This window comes from Cheilinus undulatus, linkage group 21, assembly GCF_018320785.1.
Source record: "Cheilinus undulatus linkage group 21, ASM1832078v1, whole genome shotgun sequence".
Taxonomy (NCBI): Eukaryota; Metazoa; Chordata; class Actinopteri; order Labriformes; family Labridae; genus Cheilinus; species Cheilinus undulatus.
The window spans coordinates 41129213-41155236 of record NC_054885.1 but is presented as its reverse complement, the minus strand read 5'-3'; the positions used below and the strand labels follow the sequence as shown (position 1 = coordinate 41155236).

The 26024-nt window shown below is 45.8% G+C and overlaps 1 protein-coding gene across 5 annotated transcripts in view; it reads right to left on the bottom strand.

Moving 5' to 3' along the window:
• rbfox1 (RNA binding fox-1 homolog 1) overlaps positions 1 to 26024 on the bottom strand; it is a 294065-nt gene that overhangs the window by 63708 nt on the left and 204333 nt on the right. For 4 of the 5 annotated variants that reach the window (XM_041816738.1, XM_041816737.1, XM_041816739.1 and 1 more), the window contains one exon: positions 8623 to 8916. In XM_041816738.1, coding sequence (XP_041672672.1) covers positions 8623 to 8916 — 294 coding nt within the window. Of the gene's footprint in view, positions 1 to 8622; positions 8917 to 14540; positions 14613 to 26024 lie in introns of those variants that run through there. The other variant, XM_041816740.1, reaches the window with a different exon arrangement.

Sequence of the window (26024 nt, the reverse complement as noted above, 5' to 3'; positions counted from 1 at the left end):
ATCACTGACCAGAGATGATGTCAGAGGTAGCAGGGCATCATGGGACAGATTCCCCACGACTGACCCCCGACCTCAGACACCCTCCATGAACCCTGACTACAGAAGCATCCAGGATGGATCATTCTCTCAGCTCAGCAGTAAGAAGCTAAAACGCCTCTCCTGTTGACTGACCTTTGTTGGCAACTGTGGAGAAGTGGGAGGAGCCTCACTCCTCGCCGTTCCTCAGGACTGACCTGGAAAAGAGCGTTCAGTTTTACACCCTCTGCATGAATCCTCTCCAGACTGATCTGATCTGTCAGTCCTCTAGACCAGGGGTGTCAAACTCAAGGCCCGGGGGCCACATCCGGCCCGTGGAACGACTATATCTGGCCCACAAGATCATATTAGTATTCTAACTGGTCCACCAGTCTGAGGTCTGCAGATTTCCTCCAGTATAAAAATATAAACTTCTACTTTAATATTTAAAATCTCCTTATAAGCCATAAAAGTCTGAGAAAGTCAAGAGTAAAAAAAAAATCATTAATAGTAAAGAAAGTTGGAAAGAATTTAATTTGTGTTTTTTTTTTAATTTTTCATCTGAAGATTACGACTCAAACTTCTGATTCTGACTTTTCATTTCATACTTTGACCTTTTCAACTCATAATTTGGACTTTATATGTCAGATTTTTATCTTTTAGATTCACAATTTTAAACTTTAATCCAATATTTTGACGTTTGAACTCATGATTTCAATTTTTCCCTCATATTTTAACATTCTAAATTAATAATTTTTACTTTTTATATCATATTTCAACCTTTAAGACTCCCAGTTTCAAATGTAACTAATATTTTTTTTATCTTTTTAAGTCATCATTTTGAATTCTAGCTCATATTTTGACATCTTCAACTCCTAATTTTGGCTTTTTTATCCCATATTTTGACCTGTTAGACTCAAAATATAACATTTTAAGTAACATTTTGACCTTTTAAACTCATGATTTTAACTTTCTCCTCATATATTTTCTATTCAAAAACATTATTTTTTTAATTTTTATACATGCTCTGTCGTTTTAAACTAATAAGTTGTTACTTGTATCTCAGATTTGAGCCTTTAAACTTATTATTTTTACTTCTATAGAATTTCTAAATGATGTATTTTATTACTGGGAAAATGAGGCTGACAGTTTATGGTTAATGTTGACCCTGTTAGTCCCTCAGGTTAGACCTGAATCCAGAACCCGACCCCTGCTGTGACTGAGTCTGACCCCCCTGATCTAGAATCCCTTATTCAGTCTGAAATGATGAGAGACCACTGAACACTTCCTGTGTTTCTACGCTCTTCCTGTGACTCGTTTCCTGCTCTTTAATTGGCAGTGAGCTTTGCTTGTTTTAACTCATTGTTGTGTTCTGTCCCTTGGACATGAGGATTTATTTATTCTGGTGAGAGCTGCTGACCTCTGACCTCAGGTCGCCCAAGTGAAAGAGATCTCAGCTGATCTTCATCTGCTCACATCAACAGTAAACCAGATAAATAAAGCGTCTGAACGACCAGAATAGAGCTTTAAAGAAAAGTAAAATCTGTCTTTCTGGCAGAAAAAAGACGAGAATCTGAACATACTGTAGCTGCTGAACCCGCATGTAACCCTTAAACCCTAAACACACAGGAAAGACGGCGTTTTCACGTCTTCTTTTGTCTCTCCAGCTCAGAAACAGTGTCAGGATCCAGCCAGCTAAAAATACAGCCTGAGTGTTAGAGAAGAAGCAGCATAAGGCCAGCAGACTGTCAGACTTCCACACAACGCCTAGGTATACAGTGCAACATATGGAAGACACACATGAACACACACGGAGCCATCTGTGCAGATCTGTCGCCTCCTCTCTCCCAGAACCACAAAACAAACAAACAGTGAGACAAAGCGGCTCATCTCCAGGATCTGGGCCTCCAAACGAGCAGAAGTGTGAGTCTGAACCAGTGAGTCTAAACCAGCAGAAATGTGAGTCTGAACGAGGAGCAGCTTCAAACGCTCGGCACAGATCGAACACAGGCGAGGGCCGGAGTCTGACCGAGTCAGGTTTAACCTGCAGAAAACACACACAAGTCCATTCACTGGAACACACCGAGTCAGGGGAGAAACACCGAGTCAGGGGAGAAACATACCGAGTCAGGGGAGAAACACCGAGTCAGAGAAGGAACACTCCCTCCAAATGTGTCAGTTCATTTCACTCTTTAAGAGTGGTGCAGCTCTGAGGGCTGAGACAGACGAGGTCAGAGGTCAGGAGGAACATTTCTGACCTCGTCTTTGTTTTTCCTCTGATCGCTTCTTTGCACTAACTCTAGCCAACCCCTGATCAGTATCTATCAGCTCTACTTCTAACATAATACGCTTGGTTTCAGCCGCCTGTACATGAACCAGCAGGACCTGCACCAGCAGGACCAGAGAGCGGTCTAACAGAAACGACAGACCGGACTAGAGTTACAGTGAACGTCTGCAGACCAAAGGCCATGACAGGTACAGAGAGGATCTTAGGAACCAGGCTCTGGAGGGACTGTCGGGAAGCACGTGTGACTAAAAGACTAGGGATCATCCTCCAGGGACCATGAATGTCTGCATCAGACTATAGAAGCATGGATCATTTCTGGGATCAGACTCAGAGGAGTGAGAAGTATTTCCAGTGAAAAATGAAGAATAAAAACATTTTTATTTACCCCCTCCTCTGTGCATTTGAATTCTAAACCCATTCAGACTCACTGAGCTGCCCATCTGAATAAATACTGTAGCTCTGACTGCAGGTTTATAAGTCCTCTTTTTCCCACTTTAGTTCCCCTGCTCACATGAGGGGCTCACGGCGAGGGGGGAGGACGCTGACGCTGCTGTGTAAACACTCAGACCAGATGAGATCATCCTGATTCAGATGAGGCTGAGAAATAAGAGAAGCATGCTTCGACTCCAGCCCTCCGACTGCAGGAGAAACAAAGACGTAGAGGAGAGCTGCAGTCAGAGTTGATCTGAAGACTGAAGCTTGCTCTCTCTGAATCCTGCACTGACTCAGGGTCATGGTTTGGACAGGTTCATGGTAAATCCAGACTTTAATGGTGCAGGATTTTACCCTCAGAAGGATTCAGTGGAACTGAGCTGGAAATATGGTGGGCCAGTTTAGTCCTGTGTTTCCCAACCTAAGACCCTGGCCAATAAAAGGGTCACAGCATGAGTAAAGAGGGTCCGGAGATGATCAATCAATTAAAGACCCTCTTTATGATCTGATTGCATGTCCTAACTTTTCAATAATTGTTATTTTTCTCTCTGAAAAATGCAAAATATTGAATACATTTCACTGTAGTGGAGGAAAAAAATCTGGTTTTTACCCACAAACAAGAAAAGTCCAGGAAAAAATCTTACTATAAGATGTAATAATCAAGAATAAGGCATGCATAAGTAACATTTCTGCCAACGCAGCACAATGCACAGATTCTTGAATGAAATGTGGAGACCAAAGTGGATTTAAACATGCGCTGTGAAGACGCTCAAAGAACTAATCTGACTCTCTGTGTCTGCAGAGACACAGACGGGACGGAGGAGTAAACATGGAAAATGAACCAAAGATGGACTGGGGACATTTTGGAGGTGAAAGATTAAAAACCACCTCAGCCCTTCACCTTCAGCTGCCCCCACCATCACTGTAGACCTTCTCCTACAACCACTCTAGGCTCTACGCTGTGCTTTAACACTTAAATATGTTGATCTGTCAGAAACACCAGGGCTGTGAGGACTTTAATGAGAGATTTTGATCATAAATCAGACAAACACACGGTTATAGTGAGACTTCTGCAGAGCTCAGACACCTCTCAGATAAAGTTGCACTAATGTGTCTCTCTAAGATGAAACCAAAGAAAATAAAGACTCAAACTGAGTTTGAGGTCCTTCATTTCTCAGTTTGAGTCTCCCGATGCTCTCAGCTCTGAACCAGGACGTCTCCAGGGACCGTTTGGTCTCTAAACGGTGTTCTGTGGATATAAATTGGTGTTGGATGAAGCAGACAGACGGAGCAGACGTGGCTGAGAGGAGAAGTGAAACAGCGAGCGCTGGTTTGATGGGGAGGGGGGTCACACAGACTGATGGTTCTTCCAGATGTACAGTTTCTGGCCTGTTCTCTGCCAACATTCTTTCTCTCACTCTCATTCTTTCCTCTGCTGGAATAAAAACAGCAGACCAACGTCTCACAGCACACGGACGTCAGCGAGAGCTGGAGGTGGATTATTCAGAGTACGAAGGCGTAGACATGATCAGCAGAGACAGGGGTGTGAGGCCTGATCAATACTTCTGCACCAAATCTACACCCCAGCTCACACCGCAGGCCTGTGTAGACCTGGACCTGCAGAGTCCTTAAAAGCGTAACTACCCTGTGATTGGTCAGCCGTGGATAACGTCTACTATGATGTTTACTCTGCTGTGAGACAGAAGTCTGCAGACAGAGACAGAACTTGTCTCTCCTCTCTGGTGCTGTGCTGAGAAACTCATGCACCTCGTCCAACCACCACTGCTCTTGTTCGGGACTGTGCATGCATGCTGTCACTAGTGACACTGTTTTTCCCTGACATGCCAGCAGATTTGTGCAGGCACTGTCAGCGTAACCTCTGCATCCTAAAAGACTCGAAGATCCCTGTTTAGATTCAGGGTTTTAGGACATAAAATGGTGATTCTAGATCAGGGGTCCTCAACCTTTTCAGCCTGTGAGCCCCAAAATAAAGGTGCCAGAGACCGGGGACCCCCACTGGACCTGAAGGTGGTAGAACACAGCCATGAACATTCTAGAATAATGAGGGTGGAGCTTTCTGGGACCGCGCCGTGAAGTCAGTGAAATGATGGTCTATTGTTATCAAATGTGTGATAACCACATTTAATTTGTTTACTTGAATAGTAGCCACTGTTGTCGAAGCAAATATTGTTTTTTATTTGTTGGTGCCACAGTATACAGTCATCTTAAAAATGTAAACCCCTTTTTTGAAAAAATCAGAAATAAAATGGAAAAAAATGGTGGCAAAGGTGGTGAAATAGGATTTCAAAAGTAGCAGAAATGGGTTAAAAGTAGCAAAAATTAAATAAAAGTGTTGGTAGAAAGTGGCAAAAACTGTCATGAAAAGTAGCAGAACGGTTACCACTAGAGCCCGACTCATATGAGATTTTTGGGGCCGATACCGATATTGGGGGCTAAAAAGAGCCAATAACCAAATATCGGCTGATATATGAAATAAGAACATTAATGTACACAGGATATTTACTGTACATGAACACAAATGTGGACATGTGAATTAACAGTTATAATAGTCTTATACTGTAGCTGTGGACCATATTAGACAGGAAAATGATAAATAGAGAGCCATATTTACATGGTTGTGGCAAATATGCACATAGAAATGTTTACAGTGTGTTTCTGGATAACCCTGAGGAAGGCCACCAGCTTAAATGTGCCTGTTTTATAAAGCTGTTCTCTAAAGATCTACTATTAGTGAAACTTTCTGTCTCCACACTGGTAGAATATGTCATAGGAAAGATTAACACCGTATGAATGCTTTTCTGGTTTGTGCTTTTCAAAGTAAAAGCCCGGTTTAGCATTTCTATAGAGAAACTCTGATTACTTGTACAGAATACTTTTATTTTGAAAAGTTCCCGACACACTTCCTCTGTACACTGAATCAAGTCGCTTTTAGGGGGTTTATTGAGGTAAAACTTATGAAGAAGGACAGGGCTTTGAGAGCAGGGAGATGTGGCTGACACTCAGAAAAACTCACGCCCTGTGTGAAAGCCGCGCCGGCAGGAGCCGGAGCTGACACGCGCGACACACGCAAGCAGCAAAACAGGCCGAATGAGTCCCACTGCAGCAGGGATTGGGCCGCATGTGAGTGCTCAGGGACGAGGATGGCAGCCCCCGCCGCTCAGTGGGAAGACCAACAACAATACGTGCTTTTAGGTCAGAGTCTCCAAAACTCTCCAATAACACCAGAAAAAGTCGCTAGATTTGTCGCTAATCACTTTTTTGGAAGAGAGTCGCTAGAGGGGTCTGAAAACTCACTAAATACAGCGGCAAAGTCGCTAAGTCGGCAACACTGAGTAAGGGAGAGCTGCTGCTGCTGCAGTCTGCGTCTGAGGGGGAGGGGCCAGGCTCTCGGGCTGAGTTAAGCACGGACACACACAGAGCAACAGGAGCAAAAAGAGAGAGACACAAAATCCCCACACAGCAAAAAGAAGATGATCGGCTACGTATTGGCCGATGTTGATTAATCAGTGAAACGCTAAAATCGGCCCGATTAATCGGCCCGCCAATAAATCAGTTGGGCTCCAGTTACCAATGTCAATATTGGCTTAAAAGTGGCAGGAATGGGGGAAAGGTGGTGAAATGGGATTAAAAAGTGGGAAACCTGGTTAAAAATGGGCACAACAACTATTGAAATATGGTTAAATTGGCAAAATAGGCATATAATTTGGTGAAAAGGGGTTAAAAGGGACAATAATCGGTCAACAAAAGCAAAATCAGGTGGGAATAGTGACGGAAAAGTTTTACAAGTAACGAAAATGTCTTAAAGTGGAAAAGACGTGCAGAAAAGGTGTTAAAATTTGATTAAGAAGGAGCAGAAATAGGAGTAATGTGGCAAAAATGTATTTAAAGGGGCAAAAATTGGCAAGAAAAAGTGATGAAAACAGGTTACAATTAGGCAAATTTGGTGTTAAGTGGCAAAAAAGGAGTAAAAAGAAGCAAAAAATGGGTTCAAGTTGTGCGAAAAATATTCTTAGTTTCTCAAAGGCATCTGGCGACCCCTTCCCAGTGTCTTGTGACCCCAAGGGGGTCCCGACCCTGACTTTGAGAACCTGTGGTCTAGAGGAACAGAGAGAAAATGCTCTGAGGTCAGGGGCATGGTTGGAGTCTCAGTGAGCTGCTACACCCTCAGAGAAGGACGGGCTCCTGCTGACAGGACTGTTACTGAACGTCACAGAGACTCTGAGGGAAAACCTCCGTCTTCTGTTCCCTCTTATGCTTAAAATCCTCTCTCCGCTAAAGTTTGAGGGTATTTTCTCACTACAGTTTCATCTCTGCCTCTGATAAATATTTATCATGTGAATTAAGTTTGGGAGTCCGGCCGAGGAAGGAAAAGAAAACAAAGCATTTAGTTTCTGCTGTGCAGAGAGAAGACATTATTACTATGCAAAATAACAGTCATCTTTATGACACTGTGGGCCGATGGCTTCATCCATATTTATGAAAACAAACAGAGTTATAAAGCAGAGAACAAATGAGGAGCAGGAGCTCTGTGGCTGCCAGGCTGCAGCTTTAAATCAGATATTAGACAGGAAGGATCTGATGATCATCTGTGGGGAGCTGGAAGTGACGATTAGACAAACACCTGGTAGGGTTGATAGTCGCAGGTTCAACAAATACACTCACAGAGGGAGGAAGAAGAGCTGAGGGAGGAGGAAGAGCTGAGGGAGGAGGAAGAGCTGAGAGAGGAGGAAGAGCTGAGGGAGGAGGAAGAGCTGAGGGAGGAGGAAGAGCTGAGGGAGGAGGAAGAGCTGAGAGAGGAGGAAGAGCTGAGGGAGGAGGAAGAGCTGAGGGAGGAGGAAGAGCTGAGGGAGGAGGAAGAGCTGAGGGAGGAGGAAGAGCTGAGAGAGGAGGAAGAGCTGAGGGAGGAGGAAGAGCTGAGAGAGGAGGAAGAGCTGAGAGAGGAAGAAGAGCTGAGAGAGGAGGAAGAGCTGAGAGAGGAGGAAGAGCTGAGAGAGGAGGAAGAGCCTAGGGAGGAGGAAGAGCTGAGGGAGGAGGAAGAGCCTAGGGAGGAGGAAGAGCTGAGGGAGGAGGAAGAGCTGAGAGAGGAGGAAGAGCTGAGGGTGGAGGAAGAGCTGAGGGAGGAGGAAGAGCTGAGAGAGGAGGAAGAGCTGAGGGAGGAGGAAGAGCTGAGAGAGGAGGAAGAGCTGAGAGAGGAGGAAGAGCTGAGGGAGGAGGAAGAGCTGAGGGAGGAGGAAGAGCTGAGAGAGGAAGAAGAGCTGAGGGAGGAGGAAGAGCTGAGGGAGGAGGAAGAGCTGAGAGAGGAAGAAGAGCTGAGGGAGGAGGAAGAGCTGAGGGAGGAGGAAGAGCTGAGGGAGGAGGAAGAGCTGAGAGAGGAGGAAGAGCTGAGAGAGGAGGAAGAGCTGAGGGAGGAGGAAGAGCTGAGCATCAGCTGATCTGAGCATCAGCTGATCTGAGCAGACTTGATAGGAGGACAGAGACGTCAGTCAGAGATCTCTATCAGACTGCATCAGGACTAGGCAGAGAGCCACAGAGAATCTACCTGTACGCTAATGAGGAGCTAAGACACGCCCCTAAATCTGCCCTTATATCACAGGGTCACATGACCCTCAGTAACCACCACAACCCAGCAGCGTCTCTGCCCTGGTCTGATACCACGCCACAGTCTGTCACGTCAGTACGTCTAGATCACAGATCTAAGACTCTGTGATCGTTTAATCAGACTAACGTGATTTGATCATCATCATCCTCATTCTTCCTCTGATTGGTGTAGACACAAACAAACCACACAGGGAGGGAGGGAGGGGGCGTGGCTACAATAACATATTTATGACCAAACTTGTCCCTTCCCCTTTCCCATGATGCCTTACTGTGGCTGTTCCGGTGACCGTCTGCCCCCCTGGCTCGGACCCCCCGGGCTCGCTGTGGCTCTGTGAGGACTGGTACATGCTGAGGGGGTGCTCGCTGACTGAGGCCGGGACCCCGCTGTAGTCCTGGGGGGCCGCCGGGTGCTGGTGTGGGTGTGGGTGGGAGTGCGGGTGAGGGTGGGGGTGTGAGGCCGTGAACTCAGCCGGGATGCCGTTCTGAGGAGGGGGGGCGAACTGGGCGGACGGGTAAGCCTGCGCCATGGATGGATCCGGGGGGGCCGGTGTGTCCTGGTTACCCTGGGAGACAGAGAGAGGATTCAGAATTAAAGGAACAGTTCAACATTTATCAGAGTTAAAGGAACAGTTCAACATTCATCAGAGTTAAAGGAACAGTTCAACATTTATCAGAGTTAAAGGAACAGTTCAACATTTATCAGAGTTAAAGGAACAGTTCAACATTCATCAGAGTTAAAGGAACAGTTCAACATTTATCAGAGTTAAAGGAACAGTTCAACATTTATCAGAGTTAAAGGAACAGTTCAACATTTATCAGAGTTAAAGGAACAGTTCAACATTTATCAGAGTTAAAGGAACAGTTCAACATTTATCAGAGTTAAAGGAACAGTTCAACATTTATCAGAGTTAAAGGAACAGTTCAACATTTATCAGAGTTAAAGGAACAGTTCAACATTTATCAGAGTTAAAGGAACAGCTCAACATTTATCAGAGTTAAAGGAACAGTTCAACATTTATCAGAGTTAAAGGAACAGTTCAACATTTAAATGAAATGGTGAGAAGTCGATCTGTACCTCTGGCCTAAAGATAAAATTCTGTTGTGATGGAAACATCGCTAACATTTTTGGGTAATCTAGATGCTGTGCAGGAGTTTGGCTTTAATATCTGAGAACTGAAAACATCAGTCCTGGTGTTGAGGACTTCTGCTTTGTTGCTGCAGTGGTATCCAACATGCTTCATCATCATTTATTTCTATTACAATCATGTCAAAGTTTAAGACTGTGCTGTGGTGTGAAGGCCTCCCACCAGCAGGGTGCACTGTTCTAGTGCATTCTTTTTTTTCTTTGTGTCTCTGCAGATTGATTGGTGGTTCTCTGCAGCACCGGGCCTAGGTGTGCAGATCCAGCACTGAGCTTTAAACCTTTACTCTCAGCCAATCAAAATCTCTGTGCCATCAGAGCGTCAGGTTCTCCTTCAGCTGTCAGCCACATTTAAACCCTGTTTTTTTTTTTTATCATTACCCAGCTATTTCTGTAGATCTAAAATGTAGTTTCCCTGGTTTTTGTGTCTTTTGAGCTGGGCCAAGACAATCACAGCATCCTCACTCCCTTCAACAATAATGTGTAACGTTTAACAACACATCGACCTACAGAGGAAAGTCAGTGTTTATCTGAAGCAGAGCCAGACTTTAACAACCAAAAACCACAGATAGAATCAGCTAAATCTCTCAGAGCGGCCTCTGCATCTAAATATAGACAGAGAGAAATGTTTCAGAGAACAGAGTGACAGATTGGTGGTTTCTGCTCCTTTAGCAGCCATTCAGAACAAACACTCAGAGAAAGGAGGAGAGAGAGAGAGAGTGAACGTGTGAGAGGTTACTGCTGCGGGACGGTTAGAGCTCCACCATTACACGGGGCGAGCAAGGGAGGGAGAGAGAGAGAGTTGGCTAAATGCTGGGCTGTGTAATGAGAACCACATTTAGAGACTGAAATATGCTTCACGTGGCAGAGAGCACACAGACTCTGAGGGAATACAATTAAAATTCTGCAGGAGGGAAAGGAAGGAATTTCTTCCTTTCAGAATAAAACGCCTCCACTTTCACTACTCCACGTATTCCTGATCAAAAACTCCTCATCAAAGATAAATTACTCTGTGACAGATAATCATTAATTTGACCTAAAATATCCTGATATCACTGACTCCTTTACTCATCTCTCTACTGTGTGCTGATTGGTTTTCCCAAAGACGTCTTTGGAGAGACTGATTTTCACTGCTTTTATAAATACAACAAGAAGTGATTCCTTTGTCTTTTCAATGCCAGTTTATATTCAAAAACTAGCTAAGAAATGCAATATCGCCTCCTACTGGCCTGGAGTGGAACAAGAGAAAAGGATTCATAGCAGGCGGGGACAAAGACAAGGTTCTCACTCACAGTCAGCGACCTGAACCAGAACCAAGGCTGCCCATAGGAGGCAATAGAGAGGAGAGGTTTCTGGGGCCCATGGAGGTCAGTAGCATCAATGCTACTGATCAAACACACATGATACTGTCAACAAGTCTCAACAGGGACTGCCATTCTCTGGGTTTATCAGGGTCCAGTCTCTGGGTCTATCAGGGTCCAGTCTCTGGGTCTATCAGGGTCCAGTCTCTGGGTCTATCAGGGTCCAGTCTCTGGGTCTATCAGGATCCATTCTCTGGGTCTATCAGGGTCCAGTCTCTAGGTCTATCAGGATCCATTCTCTGGGTCTATCAGGGTCCAGTCTCTGGGTCTATCAGGATCCATTCTCAGGGTCTATCAGGGTCCAGTCTCTGGGTCTATCAGGATCCATTCTCTGGGTTTATCAGGGTCCAGTCTCTGGGTTTATCAGGGTCCAGTCTCTGGGTTTATCAGGGGCCATTCTCTGGGTCTATCAGGGTCCAGTCTCTGGGTTTATCAGGGTCCATTCTCTTGGTCTATCAGGGTCCAGTCTCTGGGTTTATCAGGGTCCATTCTCTGGGTTTATCAGGGTCCATTCTCTGGGTTTATCAGGGTCCATTCTCTGGGTTTATCAGGGTCCAGTCTCTGGGTTTATCAGGGTCCAGTCTCTGGGTTTATCAGGGTCCATTCTCTGGGTTTATCAGGGTCCAGTCTCTGGGTTTATCAGGGTCCAGTCTCTGGGTTTATCAGGGTCCAGTCTCTGGGTTTATCAGGGTCCATTCTCTGGGTTTATCAGGGTCCATTCTCTGGGTTTATCAGGGTCCATTCTCTGGTTTATCAGGGGTCCAGTCTCTACTCAGTTTATCAGGGTCCATTCTCTGGGTTTATCAGGTCCATTCTCACTCAGGTTTATCAGGTCCATTCTCTGGGTTTATCTGATGAGTGTCTCTGTGTCTCACCATAGAGCATGGATTTATCAGGGATTCCAGTCCTCTCATGTAATTATGTAGGCATGAATGTGCACAATCATGAGACATAAAATGTATATGACTTTTCAATCATTTTACACAATGGCAGAGAGTTGCAGAGTTCAGTTTCATCTAGCGTAGAGCTGAGAGTAGAAAACCAGCAAACATCCAGACAGGAGAAACCATCAGGAAGAGATTCTGAGAGCTCCAAGTCCAATCAGACAAAATCAGACACAGAGGCTATGACCATGGAAACATCAACAGTGAAACAACCAATCACAAACATGAGACCTGCCATCATCACTATCAGTTAAACTGTCTCCACCAGTAAATACTGAGTTAAAGAGCTTGGCCTGGTCGGGCCAGGTCAGGCCTAGGGTAATGTGGATACAGGCCAGCAGGGCAACAGAGTGGAGAGTTAGAGCACCTTAGATACAACTCTGCTCCTAAACAATGCTCTCCATGTGGAGAGACCAAATCAGTGATGGATGAAGAGCTGAGACCTGCAATAAGAATATTTCAGCAACTTTAACCGTAGCTTGAGTGTTTTCTAAAACACACTAACCCTCAGTCTTCATCAACTCACTTCATACCAACCATAAAACATGGACCATACTCATGCTGTAGTTTGTGTTTCACTCCACAAAGTCTGAGAGATGTCAGCTGTTTAGTCCTGAAGCATCTTTTTAGCCCAACCAGCAGAGGCTGGAAACTCTGAACTAACTCTTCTCTGAGGTCAGACATGTTTCAGCAGTTATATCCTGATCTGACAGTCGTAGGGTTTCAGGACCTGCCAGCCCTGAAAATCTTCTAAATCTACTGAAATGAGTCGTTTTCATTCTAATTTGACCAGAGTAGTCCCACTGATATCAGGTTTCTCTTTTCAAGGTAGAGAGAGCCAAGATCAGCAGCAACAAGGTTTCAAAAATCAAACACGCTCAAACCTAAACGGTTCATAAAATCTACAAATACAGTAATCATAAAACATCAGCAGACAGAACATTTAGGGATTTAAAACTCCAGAGTCACCAGGTTTAACAGTTTGAATTCAGTCTGCAGAGAACCTAAAAGCCTTTTTACTGACTGTTCAGACTCTGGGAACAACAAAGTGGACACCGGTTCTGTAATCCATCCTTCTATACTAAAGAGAGGAGAGGTAGTCCTGAACTTCTCTGGCTTTAAGACATCTCGATGTCTCAGTCCAGCAGAATATAAAGAAGAGCGCAGCATGAGCAGCAGTCACAGATGTAAACAAACTACAGCAGAGATGAACGATGAGACGGAGGAAAAGGAGGAGCTCTGACAACAACATCTCTGTCTTCATGATGAGTCGACGAGGGACGACCACGACAGACGGGAGAAAGAGGAAGGCTGGTGAGAAACAGGAGCTGGACTCCGATGACCCAGGGACTAACTGCTCTTAGCATTAGCAACAAGCTAACACATCATCAAATGCACATACAGTGCAGTAAATCCTGCATGATTGTCAACAGTCTTTCTAGGTGTCATCTAGCCCCGCCCATCTTCCTCTAGACCTCATCCTCCTCCCAAACTCTTCAGAGCCTCCCTGATCTGGAGTCAGAAATATTTAATATATATTTTTATGTACGCCAGGACAGCCAGCTGAGGATGTTGATCCTCCATGTTTGTTTTTCTTCTGAAGTTTGATCATGGCTGAAACAATCCGCATGTCTGTGGTTCACATCATTATGCTGCTAAAATAGTGACATGTTTTAACTGTAGGATGCAGCACACTTTAAAGATGGAAAATCAGGTATTAAATCAAATCTGTATAACCAGAATACAATTCAACCTTGTAGAAATAACTAACAGTCTTGCATCAGTCATTTTCCCATTATGTTGCTTTATACTCTACTTAAATGTCCATAAACATCCGTTCAGATGTTTTATTCCATTCCTCTAGGATCAGCCGCCATTATAGACCAGTGATCTTCATCCTGCAGGGCGCCGCCCCTCCTCTAAACCAAACTGAGCATTTCCAGAACTTTGAGACGTGTGAGATGGAGAACCTCCAGCTGTGTGCTGCACGTGTGAGAGTAAACTTAGACTTCTCTGTGAGTTCATGGAGAAAACGTCTGAGCAAACCCAGACTGGAGACACTGACTGTTAAAGGCCTCTAATAAAGCTTTAAAAATGGACCATCTGCTCTTCATCTAAATAAATGAAAAGGTGACATAAACACTGGTAAACACACTCGCTTTCTTAATGAACCTCTGACTTTTCTGCTCCTCCAGCAGATCCCAGATGTTTTCTCCTCTGTCAGCCTCCGCTGAATTTCAGGGTGTTTTCCTCCACCTTTTACAGTGGAGTCTCTTCATGAAGGGATTCCCTCGCTGCTAGTAGGAACAGAGAGCTGACATCAGTCAGAAACCAACACATACACCAGGGTTAGAGCCTATTGTTACAGCACAGACACAACACTGAAGCATACCCCTGCATCATGATAAATAATGTAAATCATCCACAAACAGAACCATTTCAGCTGGCAGGATTCCTCGGTTTGGTTTTTAAAGCAGCGCTGCAGCTCTCTCTCCAAACGCATCGACTCTTTTCTACTAGAGAGAAAGAAAGCTGCATGAACACATCGACAAAAACAGAGCACGCAGCGCTGCGAACCAAATCTACTGCATAAACAGAGAGAGAGAGAGAAAGTGAGAGCGAGAGAGAGAGGAGCATGCAGCATGCTGCCTTCTGCAGTCGCAGCACAAAAAGAGAGAGAGAGAGAGAGGATGAGAGAGGGATGGAGACGAAGGAGAGAAGGAGGAATAACAGAGAAGTACCTGCTCTACCATCTTCCTCAGCGGTCCTCCTGAACATCCAGCTGCTCTTTAAAGTCCAACCCACCAGAGTCTGCCTACAGCAGCATCTATTATGGATGGATCTGTGTATGTGTGGGTAGTGAGGGAACCAGGAGGAGGAGGAGGAGGAGGAGGAGGAGGAGGAGGAGGTGCCACTGTGAATGAGAGCAGCATTCCCCAAAAATGTTTTCACCGCTCTCTTCTTCTTCCATTTCTTCTTTTTATTCTTCGTCATTGTCCTCTTCGTTTTCTGCATCATCATCTGATTCTTCCTCGTTATTCTCCTTTACCCTGTTATTAAGTCTCTGCTTGGTTTCTAACTGTGCTGATGACTCTACTAAAACACTCAGAGTATACAGACATCTGTCCACGGTTTGAGTTAAAAATAGTAGTCTGGAAATCCAAGTATTGGGTGATTTCTTATTTTTAATTGCCATAAAAAATGAATATGTAACATAGGGTGTTGGAGGCTCATAGCAGACCATTATGGTGGGGTGTTGGAGGCTCATAGCAGAGCTCTATGGTGGGGTGTTGGAGGCTCATAGCAGACCTCTATGGTGGGGTGTTTGAGGCTCATAGCAGAGCTCTATGGTGGGGTGTTGGAGGCTCATAGCAGAGCTCTATGGTGGGGTGTTGGAGGCTCATAGCAGAGCTCTATGGTGGGGTGTTTGAGGCTCATAGCAGACCTCTATGGTGGGGTGTTGGAGGCTCATAGCAGACCTCTATGGTGGGGTGTTGGAGGCTCATAGCAGACCTCTATGGTGGGGTGTTGGAGGCTCATAGCAGACCTCTATGGTGGGGTGTTGGAGGCTCATAGCAGACCTCTATGGTGGGGTGTTTGAGGCTCATAGCAGAGCTCTATGGTGGGGTGTTGGAGGCTCATAGCAGAGCTCTATGGTGGGGTGTTGGAGGCTCATAGCAGACCTCTATGGTGGGGTGTTGGAGGCTCATAGCAGACCTCTATGGTGGGGTGTTGGAGGCTCATAGCAGAGCTCTATGGTGGGGTGTTGGAGGCTCATAGCAGACCATTATGGTGGGGTGTTGGAGGCTCATAGCAGAGCTCTATGGTGGGGTGTTGGAGGCTCATAGCAGAGCTCTATGGTGGGGTGTTGGAGGCTCAAAGCAGAGCTCTATGGTGGGGTGTTTGAGGCTCATAGCAGAGCTCTATGGTGGGGTGTTGGAGGCTCATAGCAGACCTCTATGGTGGGGTGTTTGAGGCTCATAGCAGAGCTCTATGGTGGGGTGTTGGAGGCTCATAGCAGACCTCTATGGTGGGGTGTTGGAGGCTCATAGCAGAGCTCTATGGTGGGGTGTTTGAGGCTCATAGCAGACCTCTATGGTGGGGTGTTGGAGGCTCATAGCAGAGCTCTATGGTGGGGTGTTGGAGGCTCATAGCAGAGCTCTATGGTGGGGTGTTTGAGGCTCATAGCAGACCTCTATGGTGGGGTGTTTGAGGCTCATAGCAGAGCTCTATGGTGGGGTGTTGGAGGCTCATAGCAGAGCTCTATGGTGGGGTGTTGGAGGCTCATAGCAGAGCTCTATGGTGGGGTGTTGGAGGCTCATAGCAGAGCTCTATGGTGGGGTGTTTGAGGCTCATAGCAGACCTCTATGGTGGGGTGTTTGAGGCTCATAGCAGAGCTCTATGGTGGGGTGTTGGAGGCTCATAGCAGAGCTCTATGGTGGGGTGTTGGAGGCTCATAGCCGACCTCTATGGTGGGGTGTTGGAGGCTCATAGCAGAGCTCTATGGTGGGGTGTTGGAGGCTCATAGCAGAGCTCTATGGTGGGGTGTTTGAGGCTCATAGCAGACCTCTATGGTGGGGTGTTTGAGGCTCATAGCAGACCTCTATGGTGGGGTGTTGGAGGCTCATAGCAGAGCTCTATGGTGGGGTGTTTGAGGCTCATAGCAGAGCTCTATGGTGGGGTGTTGGAGGCTCATAGCAGAGCTCTATGGTGGGGTGTTGGAGGCTCATAGCAGAGCTCTATGGTGGGGTGTTTGAGGCTCATAGCAGAGCTCTATGGTGGGGTGTTTGAGGCTCATAGCAGAGCTCTATGGTGGGGTGTTGGAGGCTCATAGCAGACCTCTATGGTGGGGTGTTGGAGGCTCATAGCAGAGCTCTATGGTGGGGTGTTGGAGGCTCATAGCAGAGCTCTATGGTGGGGTGTTGGAGGCTCATAGCAGACCTCTATGGTGGGGTGTTGGAGGCTCATAGCAGAGCTCTATGGTGGGGTGTTGACACATGCCTTGCTCTTCACTTTAGCATCTCAGCGTCAACTTTCAGCCCTTGTGGACATGCGCATGAGCACATTACCCATTACACCAGACAAAATGTCTATTCTACCCTAAAAAACAAACAGTAGATTCAGAGAACAGTGAATGGAGGGAGACTTCTGTGCATGGCTTGTGTGCTTACTCTGCAGTGAGTGCATACTGGTGTGCAAGGAATACAAGATGAGAAGGAATTTTGAGACATCTCCTGCTAACTTTGATAACACTTATCTTAGATTTTTGCCCCTAAGACTTTGGGGCTTACCCCAGGTTGAGCACAAAGACACGGCACCCTTTTATGGACTTCTGCAGATTAAGAGAGAGTTAAATCAGCATCAGCTTTACTGACGTGGATATTAGGGAAAACTCCTCTACCTTATGCATCACATTAGTTGGTTTGCTTGTAAATGTCCCTAACCCTGGCTCAACCTGAGTTTAGAATGCAACAGCAGAACAAATCAGTGTCCGTGATTAAGACCAGAGTAAATGACAAACATGCCCTTTAAGGCTGTTTTTTGGCCCCGCCCCCTCCTGTAGGATCTGGTTCATCTGTGTATAGTTCTGTGTGTGTGAGTGCGGTTCAGTTTCAGTCAGGATAAATCCCCTAACACACAGAGACAGTGAATCATCCACAGATCGATAGTTTACAGAGCGGCCATGGCCTTCTGACTGTTTGACTGCCCCACACACTAGGAGAGAGAGAAGGGCAAGCTCTGACCAGATGTGTGTTTTTCTGTCCTGGTCGTGTAGCTGACAGATGGTTTTGGCTGATGTGAGGCGGGGTGTGACCCAAGAACACCACACGGACACGGGGCTGGCGGTCGCTGTCCCGGTCACCCGAGGCCATGCGTTCATCCTGCTCTCCGTCTCCTCGCTCTCAGAGAATCTAAAGGCGATTTAAGCCTGTTCATCATGAATCCCTGAAGTTTTAAAAGGAAAACAAAGATGGACGATGTTTTCAGGTCATCACATCTGGGCTCCTTCTGTTCATCATTCCTCACATTTTTACATCTCAGCCGTCGTCAGGAAATATTTCTGGTCAGCATTTATGCACGGAGCATGCTCTATAAATCACAGCTATGGAGCAGCATCTCTGGAGTGTTTGAGGTAGAAAATAACACCTCACCTCACTGCCACAGCATCCATGAGGTCTACTAGACTCCAACAGTGCACAGACACAAGAATCTCTATCCAAAATCTATGTTCTCTACCACTGATGTGTCCTGATCTGACTATCCCGTGTTCATCCTCACTATCAGCTCTTTGGACAATATCGATTTCTCTCTGCACCTCCTGCTCATGCTGTAATATTTAGCAGGGAATAAAACCCATAAAAGTTGAGTGTATAGCATTAGTTCAGGCATGCAGAGTTGACGGTACCATATATATGAGATGAGCTGACGGCCAGCTGATTCACTCTTATCAAACTCGTGCTGCCATATTTAAACTGCTCTAGCCTGGTTATGCTTTGCTTCTCCCTCTGAAAGCTGCTTATGCAACACTCCTCCACCCCAGCTCCTCCTCCTTTATCTGACTTCATCAGTGTCATACTGTTGTCACTGATGCCTGCTCTGCTCTGCTCTGGGTTTTTGCTGCTTCTCTCCCTTTCTCAGACTTTCCTTAAAGGCACAGAAAAGACTGAACATCTTCTGTTGTTTGATGTTTTCACAGGCTTGTGGAAGGTCAGGGGGATCCCAGAACAGCCACACCGCTGAACAAAAATATCAGCAATATCCTAACACCAAGGGACACCCCCCCCCCCGAAAACACTGGCAAGACCCTGGATCAGTGTTACTCCACCCTGCTCAACCAAAGAGCCAAATAGTTGAAAAATACCTTTACAAAAGCCACAATCTAAGTGGTGAAAAATAGCAATAAAAATACCTTAAAGCTGGCAAAATAGGTAAAAGCTGCAAAAAAGTGGCCAAAAATGGGTGGAGAGGAGTAAAATAGCAGAAAATGGCAAAATCTTGACGAAAATGACAAAAATGTGGAGGAAAAAGTGGCAGAAATGGGTGAGACGTGACACAAAATAGACTTACAGGTGGCAATAATGATAAAAAGTGGCAAAAAGGTGAGGGGAAAATGGGAAAAAGTGACATATAATGGCAAGAGGCACCTTAAATGGTTAAAAAGCAGCAAAAAGGGAAAAATATATTTTGCGAAAAGCAGGATAAAAGAGGCAAAAACTGGTGAAAAAGGCAAAAAAATGTAAATAAGGGTAATGAAAACATACAGACAAAAAATATTTTGACAATTAAAGCCTGCTGTATAAGCGTGGGAAACAAACTGCAATGGATAATTCTGAGGTCAAAGTTTCCCTTTTTTATGGTTTTCCAGGGTAATAATATTTCAGATTTAGACATGAAAGAGCCTCACGTTGAGTATCACTGCCCTAGTTGGCCCTGTGGGCCTGACTAATTCCTGAAACATGCATTCCCATCCAAACCTGACACACCAGACGGGGTTATATCCCGTTACGTGAATATATTTCACATCCATCTGGGGAAGCTCCCGTTCTCTGTGCTTGGGAGGCGAATGACGTTTCATTAAGTTTATTAAGTTTCTAGAGGTGACTGGATGAACACTACGGGTCGATCTGAGCAACAAGACAAAATGAGGTAGCATGCATGTGCAGCTCCATTACAAACACTGCTGTAGTTTATGTGCAAAGGCGTTAAACCCCGCCCATAGCTACCATCTCATTGTCCTCAACAGTGATAAACGGGTTCGGCTCAAACAATGCTGACTGGAGCTTTGCAAGGTGAATTTCCCTGATGCCAGACATGGAATCTAGCAAATCCATGCCTTGGAAGGTCATCCCATCCATGATCATTAAAGTTTGACGTGAAAGCGTGGTATCAAACTATTTGGGCATCCTTAGTGTCCACTGTACTCCAGCTGGTTACGTCTAACCTCCTGATCAGATCTGACTCTGCAGTCCTCGTCTCTGGTCTCTCCTCGCCCATCACCGTCTGATTTAAACACCAAACTCAGAACGCCAAGAACAAGACTACATCCTCCTACTGAATGCACATAAATGCTGTGTCTTTAATGGTCTCCTGTTTATGGCAGCACTCTGCTCAGTCTATTTTTACTCTTTCTCAGAGCATCAGCCATGAAGCCTCATGGTTGGATTGGCTGTTTAGCTGCCTATTTAGAGTGTGAGTGTGAGGTGTATCAGAGTCACGAGTGTGTTTTTAACCCTCTCTACCTCCACGCCGGTCTCTCTCTCTCTGCTGCAGCGTGGTCGGCTTCCTCTGCTGTCTAACACTCGCCGGTTGTGGAACAGCCCACAGATGTTGTTGTGTTGCCAGGATCAATGTTTGCTCGTTGTAGTAACTGAAGCCATTACAGCGTCACACACACAGAGCTAACAGAGAGAGAGGGAGCAAACGGAGCGGCGGCGGCGTGCTCGGTGATATAGAGCCATCTGTTGGCTGTTGTCATTGAGAGAGACGTGTTTGTATCTCGCTCTCATAACTGTGAAACGTCCTGATAAATCAGCTCCCACTACCACCACTTTTTATGTCCCTGTTTGTTTGCACATTTACGGCCTGATACGGTGCTCCAACTTTTCTGAGAGTTTAATTACACCACTTTATCATTTATGGCTCAGACGTGTTCCACAAATACACACGTCACGTTAAAACAACAAAAACTTCGAGACTAAGAGTCCTTTATTCAGATTAAACCTCTGGATCTGTGGTGACTGCCCCCTACAGGTGGAAACCTGTTCTCCTATCTGATGTGCTGCTCTGTGATGTATGTGGCGCCATCTGTTGCCAGTGCAGAGATCAACAGATACCGCCCACTTTTTCATGTCAGCTCAGGCAGAGTTTCAGCCAAAGTGACGGTTCGTCCTCAACAACCCCGGCCATTCAGAACGACTAACAGCCATGTGACCATTAACCTGCATTTTACAGCAGCAAAAAATGAATCAGAAACTCTGAAACTGAACCTGAACCAAGACTGGGACAGTAGAAACTGAGGTATCAGTAAACCTGAGTAATTCTTATCCTGTTATTACAGCCTGGACACGCATATTCTTCACGACCAGACCTTTAATATGACTGAGAAAGACTTTCTCTTATTTGTCTTTGTGTAAGTTGTATGAACACAATACACACACCTGTGTTCAACACATTAACAACAGCAGAGCTTAGCTTCACATTAGCACCGTTAGCTCTTAGTTAGCCTGTTAGCTGCTACCATAACCTAGCAGCTGATAACTGACCAGTGCTCCGTTAACTGGAAACCATGTTAAAACTCCACATATCAAATGAAAAATGAGTCCTCTGTCCGTTGTCCCGTATTAGTCCTCATACTGATGATCTCAACTGTAACCTCTGCTACAACAGTAACTCCAACTATCAATGTTTCTTTGGAGAAAGACAAAAGCGCCCGCGGTGGATAGTTCAGTCCAGTCCTCCTCTCATCAATGGCTCCTCCTACAGTTACTGCTGATTAGACAGGACGTCCCGAGCATGAACACCCAGCTACGGAGAAGATCTATGGTGCTGTTGCCGGACCAAGGACCCAAAGATACCAGGATAACCACACTGCCTTGACCAGTGAACCCATCACTCCATGCACAGAGTCTGGTTACAGTTATGACTAATGCAGCTGAGAGGTTTGGGGTCCCTGTCCTCCAGGGTCTCAGGGGGGACGGTTTGACACTGATGTACGACAAACCTGCGTGGGGGGAGTACGCCTGACGCTGGAGTATCCAATAAAAACTCATGCTGGAAAAAGCCATGTAAGATGAGTGAGTAGAAAACTAACGCTGAATATTAGAGCTCAGATTCAAAAGTCACAAAGGTGACAGGTGACATCCTTTAGACCGAGTCTGCAGGCCTGTAGGGGGCGCTAAGTGGATCTGGGTTTTAATGAAATGTGTCTAATATAAAAGTTGAATCTAAAGAGGATCTGGGTTTTTGAATGCAGGCTCTGGTTTACAGATGCAGCTCTTCCTGTTTTTTTTAGAGTGATCTTTATTTGGGCATTAAAATCCTTCAAACAGGAAGTAGTTAGAGTGTAAATCTGACTAATCAAAGACTGTTGGTCCTACATATGAGGCAGTTCTGATCACTGACCCAGTTCAGCTGGCGTTCTCATCTCAGGACGTTTTCAGGGTTCATTCATGGTTAAAAATCAGATTTCTGGGGAGCAGGTGGCCTAGTGGTTAAAGGCACACCCCATGTACGCGGGCGGCCCGGGTTTGAATCCGGCTTGAGGCCCTTTACTGCATGTCTCTCCACCACTCTTGAGCCTGATTCTGACTCTATCCACTGTCCTCCTCTGCCTAATAAAGGCACAAAAATGCCCAAAAATAAATCTTAGAAAAAAAATAGAATAAAAAAAGAGATTTCTGAGTCTGCTCATGGAGACGTGACCTCGGCTGAGTGAGCCACCACGCCACGTCCACACACACATGAACAAGTATGTGGACCTCTGTGAGAGTGTGAGCTGTGTTTTTCTGAGGTTATCTAAGGATTCTCACCCACAGAGAAAATCAACACCTCACTCATTAATTCTCCCGTCACATTGCCACCATGAGGCCGCCACGCTGACAGGCGGGGTGTTGGTGTGAATGAGGGAGAGAGCGTCAGACGTCACTGCGGCCCAGGTCATTTAATTCACAGGCTTTCTATTTCTGAAGAAAGAGCAGGAATGGTTCTGGAGATTTACTGGAACTGCTCCTTTACTGCATCCACAGCAGCTCTCACATTTTTACATTTTCTTAGAGTCCGAGAGTAACCAGAAGGAAGCGGTCTCTCTCTATCGCTCTTCTTCTTGGGTTGAGGTGAGCACACGTCTGAGAGGTGGAAGTGGAGCCATGAAAACAGCTCCACTGACAGGTGAGTCTGAGAGAGCGTACCTGCAGCAGGAGCAGGACTCCATCAACGCCTCAGTCAGTCTGGACAGAGAGGATCAGAGTCAGCTGGTAGGAATAACACCGCTCCGTGAGCTTAAATACTGCAGCCATAACTACTTCATTTATGACTGAATTATATTCACCCCTTCAGGACAGAATAAAACAGACACTTTATTTGAGCTAGTCTCTAAAATCAAAGGCGATGGAGACTAAATCAGTTTTATTCTTCTCTGTTTTGGACTGAAGACAAACATCTGAAAGTGTTCGACACTATTCTGTGACTGCATCCGCTTAATGAGCAGGAATTAAAAATTCAACATATTCCAACATAAATCAGCTCATCCACGATCGCACTGAAGAGGAAATATCAAACATTTTCACTACAATGTTTCCACGGCAACGTGGAGCACAGCTTCCTCTCTCTCTCTCTCTCTCTCTCCATCATGGCCAACGATCCACACCGATCCAAAACTCTAATCTGAGAGAGAGAGAGAGTTTCAGAGAGCCAGGGAGTAAAAATAGAAAATCTCAACTCTGAGAAAATGTGAACGAGCAGGAGAAACAATCAGACAAAAACAAGATCAATCCTGATTAGAGGCTGTAAATTATTCAGATAATTAGAGAGGATGAACAGTATGGCCTGATATTATATCAGCAGATATGAATGATATATTGGCCGTACATGTCAGACGTACAACTCGCAATTTTATCATCACCATTCTAATCTGGTTTCTGTTCCCACCACAGCACTGAAACAGCCTTCCTTAAAGTCACCGATGACCTCCTCTCCTCATCCTCCAGGACCTAACAGCTGTTAGACACCATCAACCACACCGTCCTGCTCTCTAGAACATTCACACATCACCAGTACTGCCCTATCCTGGGCCGGTTCCTCCTCATCAATGATCCTCCTCCTCCATAGCTCCTCTGTCTCAGGGCGTCCCCCTGGATGCAGTGCTCAGCCCTCTCCTGTTCATCATATACCTTCTCCCCCTCATTCATCTGTTTCCATGGTTATGCTGATGACCCTCAACTCTCAACAGCATTGCACGCAACTCACTAAAACTGCCCTCTTTCACCTGAAAACACAGACAGCATCCATCCAGCTGAGACGTTAATCCATTCATCCATCACATCCTGACTAGATGGCTGCAGCAGCATCCTCCAAAGTCCTCAATAAACCCCACGATATGCAGCCTGCCTCCTCACCAACACACCACCCTCATCCTTCAAGACCTCCACTGGCTCCTCATCCTCCATCACAGTCTATAAATATGAAGGAGGAGGCTGGGGTGGAGGAGGTGGAGCTTTAGTCTATAAAGGAGGAGGCTGGGGTGGAGGAGGTGGAGCTGTAGTCTATAAAGGAGGAGGCTGGGGTGGAGGAGGTGGAGCTTTAGTCTATAAAGGAGGAGACTGGGGTGGAGGAGGTGGAGCTTTAGTCTATAAAGGAGGAGGCTGGGGTGGAGGAGGTGGAGCTTTAGTCTATAAAGGAGGAGGCTGGGGTGGAGGAGGTGGAGCTTTAGTCTATAAAGGAGGAGGCTGGGGTGGAGGAGGTGGAGCTTTAGTCTATAAAGGAGGAGGCTGGGGTGGAGGAGGTGGAGCTTTAGTCTATAAAGGAGGAGACTGGGGTGGAGGAGGTGGAGCTTTAGTCTATAAAGGAGGAGGCTGGGGTGGAGGAGGTGCAGCTTTAGTCTATAAAGGAGGAGGCTGGGGTGGAGGAGGTGGAGCCTTAGTCTATAAAGGAGGAGGCTGGGGTGGAGGAGGTGGAGCTTTAGTCTATAAAGGAGGAGGCTGGGGTGGAGGAGGTGGAGCTTTAGTCTATAAAGGAGGAGACTGGGGTGGAAGAGGTGCAGCTTTAGTCTATAAAGGAGGAGGCTGGGGTGGAGGAGGTGGAGCTTTAGTCTATAAAGGAGGAGGCTGGGGTGGAGGTGGTGGGGCCTTGGTCTATAAAGGAGGAGGCTGGGGTGGAGGAGGTGGAGCTTTAGTCTATAAAGGAGGAGGCTGGGGTGGAGGAGGTGAAGCTCTGCCAGACGCAGCAGCAGGGTGGTGCATCAGTATTTATGTAAGCAGGGGTTGGTGAGAAGTATGTCAGATTTTGTTGAGAGGAAGAGCTGTGATTGGCTGTGGCAGCTAGGAGGTGATAACTGATGACTACCATGTCCTGCATGAACTAATGCTAAGCTTCATTCTTTAAACTTTAAAGTGTGTTCAGAGGTCTGATGTTTCAGGTCTGAAAAACTGATTTAAATATCTATATTATATATTTATTTAAATATTTAAATATTGGCTTAAATGGATCTGAAAATGTTTTCATATCTGATATCAGAGGAAGTTCAGTAGTCCATCCTCAGTATTTCTGTAATGGCATCAAAAACCTGCTCTCTTCTTCCTCAGTGTGCAGACCAGCGACCTCTTTTTACAAACACCATGTGATGAAGATGATAAAGGAACACAAAGTGTGTGTGTGTGTGTGGGTGTGTGTGTGTGTGTATGTGTGTGTGTGGTTCCTCTGTACAGTATGCTAATTTATTCACAAATTTACTTCATTTCCATCACATCTGCTGCAGGCATTAATTCTAATACTTGGCTTTGGGGCTTGTAATTGCATGATTTGCATTTTTCTCCATTAAATATAATCCATGCTGTACACACACCTACACACGCACACATACACAAACACACACCAACCCCTACACACACACAGGGCACGGCGCTGCTTTATTTTGAGATCAGCTCGCCTCGACCGCCTGTTTTTATCTTCTTTGCGACAACAACACGAAAAACACTCACACAGACGCTGCTGAGGACACACACGCTAGAAACATATGTGTTTAAACACACTAATACACACTAACACACACTGATACACACCAACACACACTGTCACACACTAACACACACTGATACACACTAACAAACACTGACACACACTGACACACACTAACACACACTGATACACCCAAACAAACACTGACACACACTGACACACACAAACACACCCCGACACACACAAACACACACTGATAAACAAACAGCGTCTCGGTGAGAGCTAACTTGATCCACACGGTAAAAGAAAGCGACATTTTGGCTCTCAGTCAGTTTTCTACTGTTTAACCACCGTCAGCTCATCAGGAAACACTCTGACTGCACACACACACACTCATGAAAACACACACATGGATGAACACACTCCCAGCCTTCATCTCCATGCAGTCATTTCCATAATCTACAAAAACAGACTTTCCTCTCTGCAGCAGCCCTCGCATGCCAACCAGGGATATTCCTCCTCGGAGTCAGTGCACGGCTCTGTTTGTGTGTGTT